This window comes from Sesamum indicum, linkage group LG5 (genome assembly GCF_000512975.1).
Source record: "Sesamum indicum cultivar Zhongzhi No. 13 linkage group LG5, S_indicum_v1.0, whole genome shotgun sequence".
Taxonomy (NCBI): Eukaryota; Viridiplantae; Streptophyta; class Magnoliopsida; order Lamiales; family Pedaliaceae; genus Sesamum; species Sesamum indicum.
This window is the reverse complement of record NC_026149.1, coordinates 3,019,320-3,035,528: the sequence shown is the minus strand read 5'-3', so window position 1 is coordinate 3,035,528 and position 16,209 is coordinate 3,019,320. Positions and strand designations below refer to the sequence as shown.

The 16,209-nt window shown below is 36.6% G+C and overlaps 3 protein-coding genes across 8 annotated transcripts; 1 reads left to right on the top strand and 2 right to left on the bottom strand.

The window, feature by feature from the left end:
* On the top strand, positions 1 to 2,371 carry LOC105161780 (growth-regulating factor 3). The gene is made up of 4 exons (XM_011079591.2): positions 1 to 234; positions 376 to 570; positions 823 to 1,159; positions 1,752 to 2,371. The coding sequence occupies exons 1-4, from the start codon at positions 63 to 65 to the stop codon at positions 2,176 to 2,178; spliced, it is 1,131 nt and encodes a 376-aa protein (XP_011077893.1). The 5' UTR covers positions 1 to 62; the 3' UTR covers positions 2,179 to 2,371.
* On the bottom strand, positions 3,180 to 5,516 carry LOC105161779 (protein BUD31 homolog 2). Of its 2 annotated transcripts, none has more exons than XM_020693624.1 (4): positions 5,295 to 5,516; positions 4,223 to 4,357; positions 3,924 to 4,111; positions 3,180 to 3,734 (listed from the first exon to the last, which is right to left on the bottom strand). In XM_020693624.1, the coding sequence occupies exons 2-4, from the start codon at positions 4,314 to 4,316 to the stop codon at positions 3,579 to 3,581; spliced, it is 438 nt and encodes a 145-aa protein (XP_020549283.1). In that variant the 5' UTR covers positions 4,317 to 4,357; positions 5,295 to 5,516; the 3' UTR covers positions 3,180 to 3,578. The 2 variants fall into 2 exon arrangements, with proteins under 2 accessions (XP_020549283.1, XP_011077892.1); XM_011079590.2 differs by having other exon boundaries at positions 4,223 to 4,322; positions 5,295 to 5,511.
* On the bottom strand, positions 5,972 to 15,486 carry LOC105161778 (BTB/POZ domain-containing protein FBL11). Of its 5 annotated transcripts, none has more exons than XM_020694042.1 (19): positions 15,207 to 15,486; positions 15,009 to 15,059; positions 14,786 to 14,906; positions 14,012 to 14,141; positions 13,834 to 13,883; positions 13,432 to 13,520; positions 13,274 to 13,364; positions 12,249 to 12,285; positions 11,993 to 12,144; positions 10,859 to 11,414; positions 9,906 to 10,172; positions 9,679 to 9,824; positions 9,018 to 9,368; positions 8,397 to 8,640; positions 8,119 to 8,174; positions 7,091 to 7,171; positions 6,596 to 6,640; positions 6,440 to 6,508; positions 5,972 to 6,368 (listed from the first exon to the last, which is right to left on the bottom strand). In XM_020694042.1, the coding sequence occupies exons 1-19, from the start codon at positions 15,398 to 15,400 to the stop codon at positions 6,195 to 6,197; spliced, it is 2,904 nt and encodes a 967-aa protein (XP_020549701.1). In that variant the 5' UTR covers positions 15,401 to 15,486; the 3' UTR covers positions 5,972 to 6,194. The 5 variants fall into 5 exon arrangements, 4 of the variants coding, with proteins under 4 accessions (XP_020549701.1, XP_020549702.1, XP_011077890.1 ...); XM_020694043.1 differs by having other exon boundaries at positions 9,906 to 10,148; XM_011079588.2 differs by having other exon boundaries at positions 15,172 to 15,349.

Genomic DNA, 16,209 nt, shown 5'->3' with positions numbered 1-16,209 from the left:
ACTCTTTCTTTTTCCTTCTCTCTCTCTCTCAGAGACTCTTTTCTGCTTTTTCCCCCTATGCAATGGAATTCAATCTGAAGCAATGGAGAGATGAGTCAGAAGAAGAAGAGCATCAAACACCTTCAGCAAAGCTACCAAGAATTCAACACCACCCACCTGCACTCCCCTTGTTTGTACCTGACTCCAACACCAACCTGTCAGCATACTCTCCTGATCCTGCTGCCAAATTTCCCAGTATCTCTCTCTCTCTCTCTCTTGATACTGCTCTGAAAAGTTTTCTGGATTTTTAGCTTCCAAGAATCACTGATTGCTTACCTGTTTTTATCATTTCTTTTCTCTTTGTGGGGTATGCTTTGAATTTGGACATGGTTTCAGGGATGGGGAGCTACTTCAGCTTGTCGCAATGGCAGGAGCTTGAACTTCAGGCCCTGATCTTCAGGCATATGATAGCCGGAGCAGCTGTTCCACCTGAACTCCTCCATCTTGTCAAGAAAAGCCTCATCAACACTTCTTCTTCTCAGTATTATCTCTCCCACTCTCTTCACCGGTGTTATCCCTACCAGCCAGCTTGTAAGTTAACCCCATCTCATCTTTCTTGAATTTGCTTCATGAACTCGATTTCTTTCCTGTATGCTTTGAAATTTCAATTTGTAAATGAGGTGTGTATTTGCAGTATCCGTAAATTTCCTGGAACGGTTTCTTGAAATTTGGCATTCTTGAGATCTTTTTGAACTAATTTTAACTTCAAAAGCAACGAGTAATTTCATCTGTTATAGCATGCCTTTTGCTTACATATATTTGTGAATGCGTATGGTGGATCAGTGCTGCAATCAGGGTATTGGAGCAGAGCAGCCATGGATCCAGAGCCGGGCAGATGCAGGAGGACGGATGGGAAGAAGTGGCGGTGCTCGAGGGATGTGGTGGCCGGTCAGAAGTACTGTGAACGCCACATGCACCGAGGCCGAAACCGTTCAAGAAAGCCTGTGGAAGCCCCCACATCCACCACCTCCGCCTACGGCGGCGACGCGGGTGGTGAAACCACCCTCAAAAGTAATCATTCCATTACTGGACAGGGCATCTCCACCGGCGCTGGTGACCGCCCGCATTTCACACTTTCGGTCCCTTCGCAGTCCACGGCTCTTCTTCACCTCAACCGAAGGTATATTACATTCTTGGCATTGTAAGAAAATCAAAGTAATGTGACAAGGGTTTCTTTATTAGGCCTCAAAATTATCATGTGAAAATGGTAACTCAGAACTTCGAATTCCTCGTCGCCAACGTTAGTTCAATTCAGTTCTAAAACCAAGTGATTTTATATGTGAAATTGGTTTAGGAGTTGTATAAATCTCTTTGTTTTGTGGGGCTTAAAGATAACTACCATTATAGGGGGATTCTTGTTCCCTAAAAGGTAGAAAGTCACTAAATCTTGATATACAATGATCTAAGCCAACAACCGGTTTGATATTCTCCAACAGCTTTTCCATTGTTGTTAGATTGTGTGGTCCTCAAAATGCATTCACTTTGGATTCTTTCTGTCTGAACGGAGATGGGGTACAGACCCACCATTGTCTTCATGGTAGGACCCTGTCTTGATATTTTCTGAGTTTTTGCAAAAGGGCTTTTGATTGTGATCAGAGTTATCCCCAACCACTTGTTCTCTCTGTCCCTTATCTTAACCCCCCCGTTATTGTTAATGCTCTAACAACCTTTTTTTTTTCAACATATTCTAACTTTATAAGTGATGTTTGTAGGCCTTCGGATTCCATTACTGAGACAAAGGCTCCATTTGAAGCCCAGCATAATGTGCAGTACAGTGGCCAAATGCTTCGACGTTTCCTTGATGATTGGCCTAAACCACTTGATGAGACGGAAAATGCTGCCAATTCTGTGGCTTCAGCCACCAACTTGTCCATCTCGATGCCTGGAAACCCGTCGTCTGACTTCTCATTAAAGCTTGGGACGGGCAACAGAGACGAGGCTAGTGCTCAAGTTTTGACTGGTGAAAGGGTAAAACCTCAGCTGAATTGGAGTACATCGTGGAGAACTAATCCAACAGCTCCTATGGGCGGACCCCTAGCCGAGGCGTTGAGGTCATCAATACCCAATTCATCACCGACGAGCGTGCTGCAACGATTGCCAAGAGGTCTTACCTCAGAAGCTAGTTATGTTAACTCCTAAGTACTCCATGGCCATCTTGTGTCTTGTGTTTTCATTCCCTTTTTTCTGTAATTTTCTCAAGCTTGTGAATTATGTGATACCCTTTTCTTTTGCCTTGAAATCTGGGTGGTTTTCTTCCTTCAATGTTGAGAAAGGCAGAGAAGTGTGCTGTACAAATTTGCATGAAGTTTAGTGTACGAATGATTCATGAATAGCTATAATTTTCAATGATGCTTTCTTGCAATGTATCTAAAAAGGATGTTATCTGTGGCTACGCAAAATTTATGCACACTACAACAAGTGTCAATTACACTTGCACCCTTTAAACAAAATATGAAATTATACTTTTTTCAAAAAAAAAAATTTAAATTACACTTACACCTTTCCGAATTTTTTCATTTCCATCTGATCCCTTTTATTAGGGTTTGAAAAAAAAAATATCGACATTAGCAAAAAAATTACATAACTTTTTAATTTATTATTCATTTAATATCAATATGTATATTTTTGTAACTATAAAAAGATAAATGTAATACATATATATATATGGAGTGAGGCAACATTAAATTTATTTTATTTGCATTAAAGAAAACTGAAAAATATAATAAGTTTAGAATTTAATGGAGGAACAAAAAACAATTCTATGATTCTTACTGCTTTTATTATTTTAATAATTCTATTTACAAACTTATTTATGTGATATATATTGTTGAACCAAAAATGAGATTTAGAAGAATGAAAACACTAAAAAGTTCAAACTCTATAAAGATATATACTTTTGCTTAATATTTCGAAAGTTGAGATAAGTTTTAAGAAAGTTTTATATAAATTTAAAACTTTTATAATATTTAACAATATTTTTGAAAATCCACTACCCGACTCTTGGACAATTCCGAACATTTTTTAGCCACCACTATCACTCAACAACTTCATATGCCCTCCCTATTTGTTGTTTGATAGTTCAGTAATTCCATGATAAATAAACGTCAAATGTTAATAATAATAAATCAAACGAATACTTATTTGTCGATCGCTTAAACAAAATTGAGATTGAAGAGTGAGAACTGTTTACAAATGTAGGCAAAAGATCAGTTATGTTGATACCCACAAAACTGAGTACCTTTAAAATCTTTGCCCCCTGACTATGTCATTAAGGAAAGTGCATGTAAAAATTCTGCAATCCCGTCATGAATTAGATACAAGAACAGCCATGTTCGTTATATTGCCATACGGATACAGTAAGTTGTAAAGAGATATGGAAAAAGCAGGCATGACTTTGAGTTCATGAGCTTGCACAACAGAGTCAACAAATAGCATTCAAAGCTCCTTTGTCCAGAAGATGTGAAGCCTCTTTGACATCATCAGTTAAAATGCATGATACAGATACATTCAGCTTCAACTTGCTGGTTGAAATGCACTCCTTAATCTCCACTTGCACAACCCCTGCAACCGCAATGCACACATTCTATAACTTTCTCCTCTCGCAAATGCTTGGGCACTCGGCAAACACAAGTAGTTTGAAAGTTATGGTCCCGAGGCTGCATGCACCTCAAGCAACACAGCCTTTCATAACCAGGCTGCAAAGACACCAATCATGAGAAACGTGGTATTTCATAATGCACAGATCACAATCGGACTTGTTAACGTCAAAATAGACAGAGAATCCTTAGCACTGATAAAATTAAACAACCACCAAGAGACACAACAATAAAATGATCTACAGTTTCTACAATCATGATTAAATCTATTTAACATTATGTACCAACCTTTTTCCACTTTGCGATTAAATTACGATCTGCATATCCCTGATCCATGCAGAACTCATATAATTCTTTTGAGATCTCCTTCCTCCTATGATAAAGGTCAAAGATGTATCGACTCTTCTGATGGGCTATTTTGAAAATAGGCCACAAGGCCTCACACTTCCTTTTTCCATCATGAGGATCATTCTCAGCTGCCAGAAAAAATAAATAATGAAAACTCAGTGTTTATTCTTTTTGTCTCCTTCAGGATAAATACAAACACAATTGACAACAAAATTAAACCAAAAATGGAAAAAAGGAACCTTCTCTCATCTTTGCTTGTAGTTCCCGTAGAGTAGGTTCAATCAACTCCCATCCCTCTGGGTACTTTACCCGGTTAGTCTTCACCTTGGGCATGATTTTCTATTATAGATTGAAATACAGTATGATAAGATATGCTGGGAAAATGCATAACAATGTCAGAACTATGATTGCACAGTTGATCACAAAAATTATAATCTATAAACCCGTTCAGTCTATCTCACTCAATTGTAAGGTTTAGGATTTTACAATGTTATCAAGAAACTCGATAATGTTCCTATATCTTCATGTTGGTAAGTATGAGGTGCGCTTTCATGAAGAGAAGCAGGATACTTCCAGTATCTAATTCTTTAAGACATATAGCACCGAGTCAGACATCCAGATGAGGTCACACTTAGTCTGTAGCGTCATAATGATTAATCGCACGAGTCAAAAGTTTGTAACTTCAGAAGCTAATCTTGAAAAAACTGAAACAAAGATAGCTGGGATAGGATTACTTCCAGTGATATGGAGATGCAAGACTTGGAATATAAAGATTCATATTAAGCCACTGCATTAAAATCCCAGAACTGTCACTACGTAATAATATTTTTGCAAACCATGAGGAGATAATCTACATGGTTCTGAAACTGTAAAGCGATGATTATACCATTTCAAAGCTGCAGACGGATTTCGACTATCTGACAGAATATGTTAATGAGTGGCGTGCTGCATTTAGTGGGACATTAACTGGGGCAAGTATTCTCGCCAGTTTTAACTAGTTACATATTAATCTTTGAATGGGTTTTTGTACCTTGTCAGCTTCAATTTCTACAATGATCTTCTCTCCAACTCAAGGAAAAAAAAGAAAAAAGAGAACAGTACGACAATCTAGGGGCATAATCAGATTTATCCCTTTGAGTAACAAAGCATACGGTGATAAAAACCCTAGAAAAGAATTTGGTAAAGCATCCAACTTCAGTTCCTACGCCAACCACAAATATGTTTTATCTCAAATAACGAAACGCGAATTGATCAGTAAAGAAATACAAACGCCAAACTTGTAAGCATTCAGTTAATCACGTACAAATATACCTAAAAAATGAGTGATTCCAACAAATTGCAGGGCGCAGACGGGATCACCAGAGCAAATTAGGGACCTCCAGCGGCCAGGCCACAAAGCAACTGAAACTTCGAGTTACAACAGAGAGAAGGAGAGATTTGGGAGCCGCGTCAGAGGAAATGAATTGGGGAAGGAGAAGAAAATCGCGTTCTGAGGTTTTGAACTCAATTTAGGCTGATGCGAGTCTAGAAGAATCGATTCAGAAGAGGAGCGTGTGTTATCCTTGACACGCTTTCTCGCTTATGCCATACTTTGGATTAATTTTTAACTTGAATAATGTTTTCTTTAATTTCTTTGATTAGCATAGTTTGCTTTTATTTTGAATAATTTGTGATTGGGTATAAGTACAATTCTACTCATTTCATTTTTTCCCAAATAGTTACTGATACGTATATGTATATTAGGGGTATGCAACACATGCATGCATAAACATACATCTTTTTTAGAACGACCATGAAAATTTTAATACATGAATAATGAATTTTTTGTTTAACTGTACTCAATTTCAATTAACTAAGATGTCAAATCAATCATGCAAGTCAAAATTTCACTTAACTCTAAATTACTTAGTTTTAGAAAAAAAAAATATATAGTAAAATATTATATCTATTAGAAAGTAGAAAATTTTCCATATTAAAGTCAAATAAAAGAGGCAAAACCAAATTCCATTACAGATGCTACATATTCTTGAAAACAGCAAAATATGAATTATCTTTTTTCTTTTTCCTAGATAAAAGATACTGAAAAAAATATAAGATAGAAAATAAATGAATACTGGGTATAGATGCATCATCAAAGTTGTCCAAATGGTAGACAGATCTTGGCTACGGTTGGCCTTCCAGGACAGAGATCCTTAGTTCAACATGTAAGCCCTATAATCTTTCCTTTACCAATGTTCTCACAAGCTTTTCACTGTTCCACACCAGTACTAGTGTCTCCTTATGCACCGGGCTTCTGCAAGCGGCCGAGTTGTGCAGGTCTAAGGTGTTCTTTTGAAGCTTGCATCTTGCAATCTTAACAGTACTGAGGAAGTATCTGTCAGAAAACTGAAGGGGAACCCTTATTACATGCAGTTTCTTGATAATTAAGGTAAGTACTGGTGCAAAATACTACTTACACTTGGAATGTCGAAATCACTTTCGCTTGCATCACATACATCAAGTGAGATTTTACGAAGCATTGGCAGCTGCATTCATCATAAACATAACGGACGGAACATGTTAGTCTGTTCGATATTTCTTAAGCCCATATTGCCAAATATAGAATAGTTTACCTTCGAAGCAGCATAAATGATGAAGTTTCTTGGAATTCCACAGCCCTGCAGTTTCAACAGAGGGAAGCATTATTCTTGAATCAGGGAATGAACTTGTACACTTTTTAAGTTTTAAGGCCTCCTGATATCAACTCCTAAGTGACCAAAAAAAAGTGTTCAAGAAATTCAACAATTCAATATGTTTTGGACTCGGAAAGATGAGTGCATAACCTAAATATGGTGGCATTAGGTACCACTAAGGTTTTTACTACAGAGAACTTGTAAGCTGTCTGCCACCGTACAGGTGATGTTGAAGCAAATGGAACCATCATGAAGACAGAAGCTTTACTTGGTCAAGTAGTACAAACACAAAAATGAGGCCAGATAACATCAGATATTCATATAACATCCACCTTGTGGATAGTTCATGTAGGTATTAACTGAACATAGATCGCTAGCTAATAATTTACATAAGAGAAGTAGCTTATTGCAGAGAAAGTCAAGTTGAGCACTCACGGTGTGACGTAGTATAAGATCTTCAAGCGCATGACAGTCCAAAAGAGATCTTACACCATTCGCAGTTATCTCTCCACATTCCTGTAAAGCAAATGGCAATGTGCTGAGAATGTGAAATTATAGATGCAGATCAATGCCATGCAAAAGAAAATAACAAGCAAAGATGGAGCCGCGTATATAGAGGGATATATACCATTGCATTCTCAGCAACCTAAGATGGAATATTGCTTTTTGAACTATGAATTCTTTTGTATTGTCTCTTAGCATGACCTCTTTCAAATGTCATACCTCACTTAAAACCCTTTTGGATACAACTTACCATATTTCTCATAAAGACCAAGATTAACTTGGCAAGAATTCCGGGAATGAGTTATTGTCTAGATATGATCCTTGCTATTGTCTTTTCAATAAAAGCATCCTACAATGTACTCCTACAATTAAACCATGTTCTGTTAATAGACATGTTGGATTTACAATTTCCTGGAGCATATTGCTAGGATTGATGAAATTCAATATGCTCCTTCATAAATCAGTACAGGTTATAAAGAGAATAAGCTGTGTGCAAATTTGACGTCTCAGAATACTATTTATATTTCAAGTATCTATTGATGATTTTTGGTGTATCGAATTTAAATTTTGGGCATAGATGCTTAGGCCTTTGTCTTTGTTCCATGTCTTTAGGCCAACTAATACTGTGTCACCTGTATTATTGGTAACTAAGTTAGGTGGGTACATTTGTTAGCTATCAAGACAAACTCAACCATCATCTGCTTTCTATATCAAGAAAGATCATCATCAACGTATCTATTAAGGGCATTCTAATAATTAATTGCTGAATAAATTTAGGCAGGAAGGGATCAATGTTTGCTTCTTGCTTGAGTCCTTAATGGAGCAATACCCACTTCTCTTCTCTCATTTCCTTTGTTCTTGTTTTCTTCTTACTTCATTTTTTTACAAACATGAGGCCAAAATAAAGATTTACCTATTCAGAATAACAAAAGAAATTAGAGAGAAGGGTAGCAGCAAACCTCAAGATGGAGGGATGTCAACCCTGGCCAACCACTTGAAATTATAGCTTGTGCTTCTATAAATGATACAGAACGAGAGGAGCTTTCATTATCATTTGCAGTGGTATTAAATATCACTTTTGGCTCTTGAGCCACATCTCACATATAAAGCAGCACATAAAGAAAGGACAATGGCAATCAGATGCAGCAGATTGGAAAAACTCGAAGATAAAGTTTAACAATCAGAAATATTTAGTTAGAACAAAGTTATTCTGAATACTTCAGACACAGACACCCACCAGAATCGAGCAATGTGCATCCTATCAGTGAAAGCTTAACCAGATTGGTGCAGTTCTCAGCCAGAGTAGCCAGTTCTTCATTAGTCATCCATGGCGTTACTCTTTCAAGTTTCAAGTTCCTCAAATTTGGCATATTGAAGTTAAAACTTAACGAGGATATGTCACCAAAGCAATAGCAAAGAGCCAGGAATTGCAAGTGTGGCAAGGTTCTTAGTATTTCGGTTATGGCAGAATCAGATATCACCTGTGAACAGAAATAAATATATCATACAATGGCACTAATTGGCTGCAGGCAGTTTATAGTTTATAATAAAAGAACAATTCTACTAGACACCAATAACTTCCTGCTCTAAGACAAAAGGATAAAGAAGAATGATAGGAGAGAATGAAATCTGATTCCAACTGGCTACCACAGAATATCATACCCATTCCTTCGATAGTTCTATTTGTAAAAATGCATATGCCGCGCGAGAACAGATACTAAAAGTAAGGAAAAAGAAAAAAAAAAAAAAAAGTATATCCGCACTGCTAATTAATACTCAGTTTTGACCATCAGTAGGAGAAAATTTACTGTTGGATAATGTAATTAACAAAATGAATATCATAGCTCACCTACGTTACCTGAAAATAAAGAATCAATGTCTCGAGCATTGGACAGATGGTGGGTAACAGCTTCAAGCCATCGTGACCTAAGGATCCACCTAAACCAACAACTAAGCTCCTTAATGTTATAATTGCTGGTTTAAGGGCGGCAAGAGAGAAATATGAGAACCCCCATCCAACTTCAAACTCCTCCAATTTGCAGGACTTGCCTAGTTCAGAGTACAAATCTTGCGGGGTGAATGATGGAATACACAACTTTCTTTCATTAGTTTCACTTTCCTGTCGTAACAGACGCCTACAGCCTCTTATCTTTAGAGACTTTAGATCAGGATTTCTACAAATAACATGAGCTAAAGCAGGAATCGAGACCTGAAATGTCAAGAACAACGTTATTGGATTAGTTAGGCATGTGCATGTAACTGTGTTTAACTCAAACTTAGTTCTGGAACCAGCAAAGTAGACAGCAACTCAAGATAACTCATTCCTAGAATAATTATTTAACCCAAAAAAAGGGCATGTTTTCACATGTTGAAGCTGATCAAGGAAATGAAGCCCAATGCTATTTCCTTTACCACATTTTGTCTTTAACATATATCCTTTTCAGTAATATACGATGACGTAAAACAAGAATTATCTTCTAATAGAAAGGCTTCAGGTTCCTTTAAGGCAGCGTCCGTACCTCGGTATCTGAAACATCAAGCATCTCCAAGGATGCCCCTGAAAACCTATAAAGAGCATCATCAACAAGTTGAATTTCTCTGAGACACAGACTCCTTAAATTATCTGCCCCAGATATAAGCTCACACAAAAGCTTTCCCGTCACCCCTGGGAACAGAGTTACATGTTTTCTCAGCTAAAAAGTAGTGAAAATTAAGATAGTGGAAAGGAAATTTAAACAATACGTACCACGGCAGCCACCAATGTGCAGAGTTAGAAGTTTGTGAGCAATCAACTGAGAGTGCCTCTCATGTTGCTGCGTTACACTGGAAACACCCGATGAAAGTGCCAGAATTGAATTGTTCTGAAAAGAAGTATCACATGCCAAAACTGATTGCAGAATTTTGCATCTTAGAATCATTACTGCTATACCATGGTCCGTAACTGATGTACAGCCTTTCAAGTTAATGTAACTCAAAGAATGGCAGACCTCTGAAATCATAAGGAGATCAGAATCTGAAAAACACATTGAAAAACTAACTTTAACTTTGACAGGCTTACGAAGTAAAATTTCTCTATGCCCCAGAACATCACAAGATAACGAAAGCCATAATATCAAGACAGTGCGAAAGAAATGAGGTCGCAAGATAACGGAACAGTGCAGAACTTTCATTCCAGAAGAAGGTGATTGGGAGAGAAGTCAATTTTCTATCCAAGCCACGTGAGTATTCACCGTCTTGGTAATGCAAGGACGGTAACCCAGGCAACCTTTACCTATATTCAAGTAGGCTTCAACCTTACTTTCATCTGAAGAATTGAAGCCCATGCTATCTACGTAAATGTTTAAAACCTTGATGGAGCATGAAATAACAAATAAAGCAGTATGTGGGCATAGATACATGAGAAGAGTACAATGATCTCGTGGCTAAGACCCCATCTCAATTAAACTTCATGTAATGGAATGATGAAAAATGCTAATTACCCACATTTTACTTTAGAGTCCATAAACATTCAGTAATCACTCTCCCTAAGCCCTTGGCCCTGGTAACAAATCCTAGCACCTAAACCTCCATAGGCAGACTGCCTTTGCATGAGAATTTCTGAGTACTTTCCTTATTTAACAATAATTCATTTATGTTTTTATTCTTTTTATCGATTCCTTGTTATGGGGTGGGAGGGGAGGGCAGCAGAGAGAATCTTACCACTGATGTCGATTCGACCTTCCAAAGTGAGTTTTATGACATTTGATGGCAAGGGCCTTGATGTATAAGATAATGAAGTAGCTGACTGGCAATTATATATGTCAGATGACGCTGTTGATGGTTCCAGTGATGGAACGGATGAGGATGCTATAATAGATATTTTTGCAGGTATAACAGGGGTAATATCCAAAGTCAGGTCGATGTTTGTTAGTAGAGGGAATTTTTGCACCCATTGGCCCAACTGTCTTGTCTTGAAGTTTGAAAAATAAGCTGCCCGTAATGTTCGTAATGATGGGAATGACTTGCAGAAACAATTAATTGCTGACTCCAGGAAAAGAGATGGACAATTTGAAATATCCAACTCCTGCACCGCTTCAAAAGTCAACACCTGACCCAGGGCAAGTGAGAGCCTGAAACCATCCCTGAGACTATTTGCATGGTTAGCAGAAGACTTCTTAATGATCTTGCTCAATATCCGATCTGCATCGCATGATGGAAGCACAGAAAGAAGACATAGTCCTGCTGTAATCTGTGGGCAACCAGAAACATCCACTTTCTGTACATATAGAAAAATTTTTTGTATTTACTAAATGCCCCAGGCTATGCACAACACATGCAATTTAGAAGACACCAAATTGACTGTCTATGCAAGATCATATCTAAAGAAAGGAACTCATATATATAAAGAGAAACCCGAATCGAGCACTTCCAAAGAGGTTGTGAACTGAAATGACCAGCATGTAGCCCTGTACAACAACAGTGAGGGAACTCTCTCTTTCTTTTGATTTATTTATTGATAAGAATGTTGAAAATCAATCTTCGAGGATTAAAAACCTGTCGTTTTGAATGCCTATTTCTAAACTCTATGAGACATTCATTTCATTAATCTTGAAAACCCGTAGTACATAAGCACATTGTTCCCCCACCCCAACCAACATAGATTCTTAACATGAGAAGTATACAGTACAGCTTGATATCAATAAAAAGTAAATGTCAAAAAATCAAATTAAAACCAAATCCTTGAGAAGGATACAGTAGTTTGTTCAATAAATAATATTAATAATTCAGCCAAAAAGAAGTTCCAAGAAATACTGAGTATGCTTGAAATGAGGATAAAGGTGTTAGAGGAAAAACCTGTGTATATTTGGTTAACCGAATCCTAAGGTGGCTCGAGCAACCTTCTGTAAAGATGTCTGTCAAACTCATACAATTATGTCCTGCTAGACTCACGATAGCACCAGTAGCTTTATCAGCAAACTTAGTAAAGAAATGGCACCTCCTTTTTCCTAAAACATAAAATGATGACAAATTTATAGATAGTTAATATACTGAGGCATCAGCATCTCTTTTGCTAGTTAATAGAGCTAGTAATATATGCAAGAAATCCTACCAGCAGCAAACCACAGGGGGAGAAGGCCTGTTCGTATCTGTTCAAAACAAAAATGAACAAGTTGGTAATAATAAAATTGACAATTTCAATTTTGTCAACGGAAGAGAGTGAAGGTCATCTTCCCCTACAAACTTCTGAAAGTGCTTCCCCCTCTACACCAGGTTTCCATTCAATCAACAAGTAATCTAAACAATTGATGTCTCCTAGTTGCTTCTAAAAACGCTACAATTCTGTATCTCAAGTCATATTCCTCAAACTCTCTTCTAGTTGTTTTCACCAAATCCGAAACATATTACAATTTAGAATTACAGCTTATTTCCCTCAAATCTAATGCATCCTCTCAAAAGTCATCCCCAATACAACAACAGGTTATGTTACTATCAGTCTAGAACCATAAGAATCAATCATCAACATGGATAGAAAATTCTGACCACGTTACATGGAAAGTTACTGTAGCTTTATACCATCCAGTACTTGAAAGATGTCCAAAATCTAGCAAAGTGAAAAACTAGGATGACACACCTAGTAAAGATGTTTTGATGAAATCTTAAGCGGCTAAGTTATATGCATGCAGAAATGGAAATTTTTTCATGTATTACTGCATTCGAACTACCAATGATGAACTAATTATGCAGGCAAAGTTAAATCAAATTGCAAATTATTAAAAGTCAAAGATCTTTCAGGACAAATTTATGAGAATACATTTTTAAACAAGAATTAGGCATTGTTCTATTTTGTATGATGGTTAATAACGTTCACTAGTCTAATCGTCATCAAAATTCCTTTTTACAACAATCCATCTGATGAAGATCATGAGCTGTTCCTGAGAAACTCTGGAAGCATACCGCAGATAGGAGCAGGACACATAAACTAGCAGAAAAATCTTTCAGGAGTTTTCTTAAAGGATGGCCTTCTACCGGAAATAGCAAGACACTCATTATCAAGGTCTACCAAAGTCAGAGTGATAGCACTGCATTTGGTTAATTTGTGCTATGGCTTCTATATAATAGATATCTCACTCATACCTTGTGACATAAATCATTGCAACTCCAGCCCTCTGATTTTGTGGTATTTGCAGTGAGCCAAACTAGAACTGCATCAGCAAGATGCTTCTCACTGTGAGAGCAAAAGAATGGTATCAGACAAATTCATAAATACATTGCAAAGGGTTGAACCATTTAACCTGTCTACAGTCAAGTCGGGATGCTCGATACAGGACGACAATAGTTTGTCTGGGAAATCAGTGTATGAGTTGAATGACAATGCCCACATCTGAAAATATAAAGCATGAAATATCAAGTTTAAATGAGAAAGGGATCAAAATCAGTGACATAAAACTATGAGAAACCGAAAGAACAAGATAATTGTTTCTACATCAACTGATGCAGTCTGATGATGATAAAAGAAATGAAACTTTGCTACTGCACATTCTAATAGTCATGAGTGAGAAGCCATAACTGCAATTATGTTAAAACCATGGCTATGAGCATAAACTCGAAATATAAACAAAAATCCTTCAGGTACAAGAGCAATAATGCACCAAAAAAGCGGACAAGAGTAGCAGTGTCAAAGCTAAAGCACTTACAAAGTTCCTAGCCAGATAACTTGTACACAGCTGTAGGATAGTATCATTTGCTGCAACATATTCCACTTCCATCTATAAGACCGAGGTTTGTAATATCGATGTTAAAGAAGGAAGTAAAGCTCAATATGTCATATATATACATCTTCATCATGGTCTTCTATCAAATGGAAAACCTTACCACGCTCGAGACCATACTTCCAGAGATCAATCAAGCTATCTAGACATAATAGTTGTGATTGAGACGTCACTTCTTCCAACCAAACATGGCATTTCAAGAGAAGTGTCTCCACCCCAAAGAATAAAGCTGCCTGAGAACATATTAAAGCAATTTCAGAAATTCTGATCGTAAACCTCCCAATAGAACGGTCCTTAATGGACTGAAATGAAACCTACTTATTAATAATTTGGGGGTGCAGAGTCAATTAATCAGGTGCTAAAGCGAAAGAAGACCAAAACAACAGGTAGATACTCCTTGACAAGCTTGAAGAAACAGAGAAAGATGACGATACAACGAAGGACTATTTTCCAGATACCATCACACCAAACTTTCAATTTGCTGATCAAAATGCCCTATCAGGTAGCACTCAGCTTAATTGTAGTCATGCAACCAAATCAATCCAGTGCACCATTCAACTCAAAATCCTCAACATTATGTAAGAAGTCTTTTACCAAAATCATTTTATGCATCAGTTGTGAATAAGAATAACCTCAAACCCAAGAGGCGAAAAAAGAAAAAATAGCATTTCATGCATTAGGTAAATGTCTTGTTTATAATGTTTCTTACCAGGGCTTGATTAGACACTCAAATTAATTTACAGTTTCTGAAATTTTGCTTTTCCCCTAAACCAGTGCTGAATTCCTAGCCCAGGAAACACTTAGGACGAAACTTCCACAAGTTAAGGGCCTCAAGATAATCCTTATTCAACAACTATAAAAGAAAAAAACACATTACCTCATTCAGGGGAATAAAATTATCAGAGGTAATTTCTACAGGGCAACCCAATATGAACCTCAGAACACTGGCAAAAGACTCCACGTTCCAATGTATTGACACAGAAGTAAGCCCATTTTCACTAAAAGCAATAAAGATAAACACCATCAGTAACTGATATGGCCCGTGATAAAGCAGCATCATCAGAAATGTTAACTCAGAATCACGGAAACAAATCATTTGCCTGAAGCTTCCACTTAGGAGTCCACGAAAATATGAAGATTCTTCAATAAGCCTGTGATTCAAACATTAAATCAGAATCTCTTGAATATAGACAAAGACATGGAAGCTTACACATAGAGCAAGATTTTGTCTACTTGTTTCTTTCATTGTATTAACTAGCGTACATTGTAGGATTTGAGAGTTGAGCTAATTTCATTGCCTGTTGGGATTGACTTCGATTTTGAGGAGTTTGTGAGCAAAAACCGAAGGCAGGTCCCAGCTACTGATGTCGGCCGTTGAAAGTACAATCTCGGGGAACTCGTCTGGTTCTTCATCAGGGTCCGAATCAGTAAACTCGCTGCATATGAGAGTTATGAGGTCGGGGGTATGCTGTTCGTCTCCGATCGACGCCATTACCTTTGGGTTCGAAGAGAAGGAGTTCTCTACTTGTTTCTATTCAAGATGATCTTTCCCTTCTCATATTTGGTTTTGTGTTCTATTTTCTCTTTTCTTTTCTTTTTTATTACAAGAATTTTATGTTATTTATTTTTTGTTACACCGAATTGGGCAGAGTTTTTAACTCAAAATCTCTATACTCGTTTATTTTGATGTATAAATCTATATAAAAAATTTAATATAAATTAATACAGTATTTATTTTGTTGTACGGTACTCATTATAAAAACAAAACTTTATATTAATTACTTTCACACATAAATAACCAATACCATTTGGTATAAAATTAGCTCCAAGATTGCGTCAAATATAAATAATTATTGTACCCCTGAAATTTGACATAATAATTATAATAATAAAATAATATTATTATTATTTTGTTATCTATTAAATTTTGTAAACAGATTGATACATCAAAGTAAACACTTGAAAAAATATATCCTATATCAATAATGCTTATAAGTAAACACTTTACTAATTATATAGGACTTTTTTATTATTTATTTAGTAAATAACAATCCTATCATTCATTTAATACGATTTTCAAAACAAACGGTGCCCTAGTAAATTGATAAGAAGTATTGCTAACTCAACTAACAATTAATTACGTTATAAAAGATTAGTCGTAGTAACACGTGATCTCGAAGTGCATATATTTAATAACTTTTTATATTTTGAAATATATTATAAATAAAAATAAAATATATAAATCAACACATTGTATTAAAAAAGACAATTCAGTACTATCAACGTCCTCCATCAATGCAA

Bases quoted from the DNA above. Each gene is read 5' to 3' on its own strand.
- LOC105161780 (XM_011079591.2), top strand. From the start codon at position 63: ATGGAATTCAATCTGAAGCAATGGAGAGATGAGTCAGAAGAAGAAGAG. The intron at 571-822 runs GTAAGTTAACCC...ATGGTGGATCAG, and splicing joins TTATCCCTACCAGCCAGCTT to TGCTGCAATCAGGGTATTGG. The intron at 1,160-1,751 runs GTATATTACATT...TGATGTTTGTAG, and splicing joins CTTCTTCACCTCAACCGAAG to GCCTTCGGATTCCATTACTG.
- LOC105161779 (XM_020693624.1), bottom strand. From the start codon at position 4,316: ATGCCCAAGGTGAAGACTAACCGGGTAAAGTACCCAGAGGGATGGGAG. The intron at 4,112-4,222 runs GTTCCTTTTTTC...TTTTTCTGGCAG, and splicing joins ACAAGCAAAGATGAGAGAAG to CTGAGAATGATCCTCATGAT. The intron at 3,735-3,923 runs GTTGGTACATAA...GTGTCTTTGCAG, and splicing joins TAATCGCAAAGTGGAAAAAG to CCTGGTTATGAAAGGCTGTG.
- LOC105161778 (XM_020694042.1), bottom strand. From the start codon at position 15,400: ATGGCGTCGATCGGAGACGAACAGCATACCCCCGACCTCATAACTCTC. The intron at 12,145-12,248 runs GTAGGATTTCTT...TTTATGTTTTAG, and splicing joins CCCCCTGTGGTTTGCTGCTG to GAAAAAGGAGGTGCCATTTC. The intron at 11,415-11,992 runs GTTTTTCCTCTA...CTATATGTACAG, and splicing joins GGTTAACCAAATATACACAG to AAAGTGGATGTTTCTGGTTG.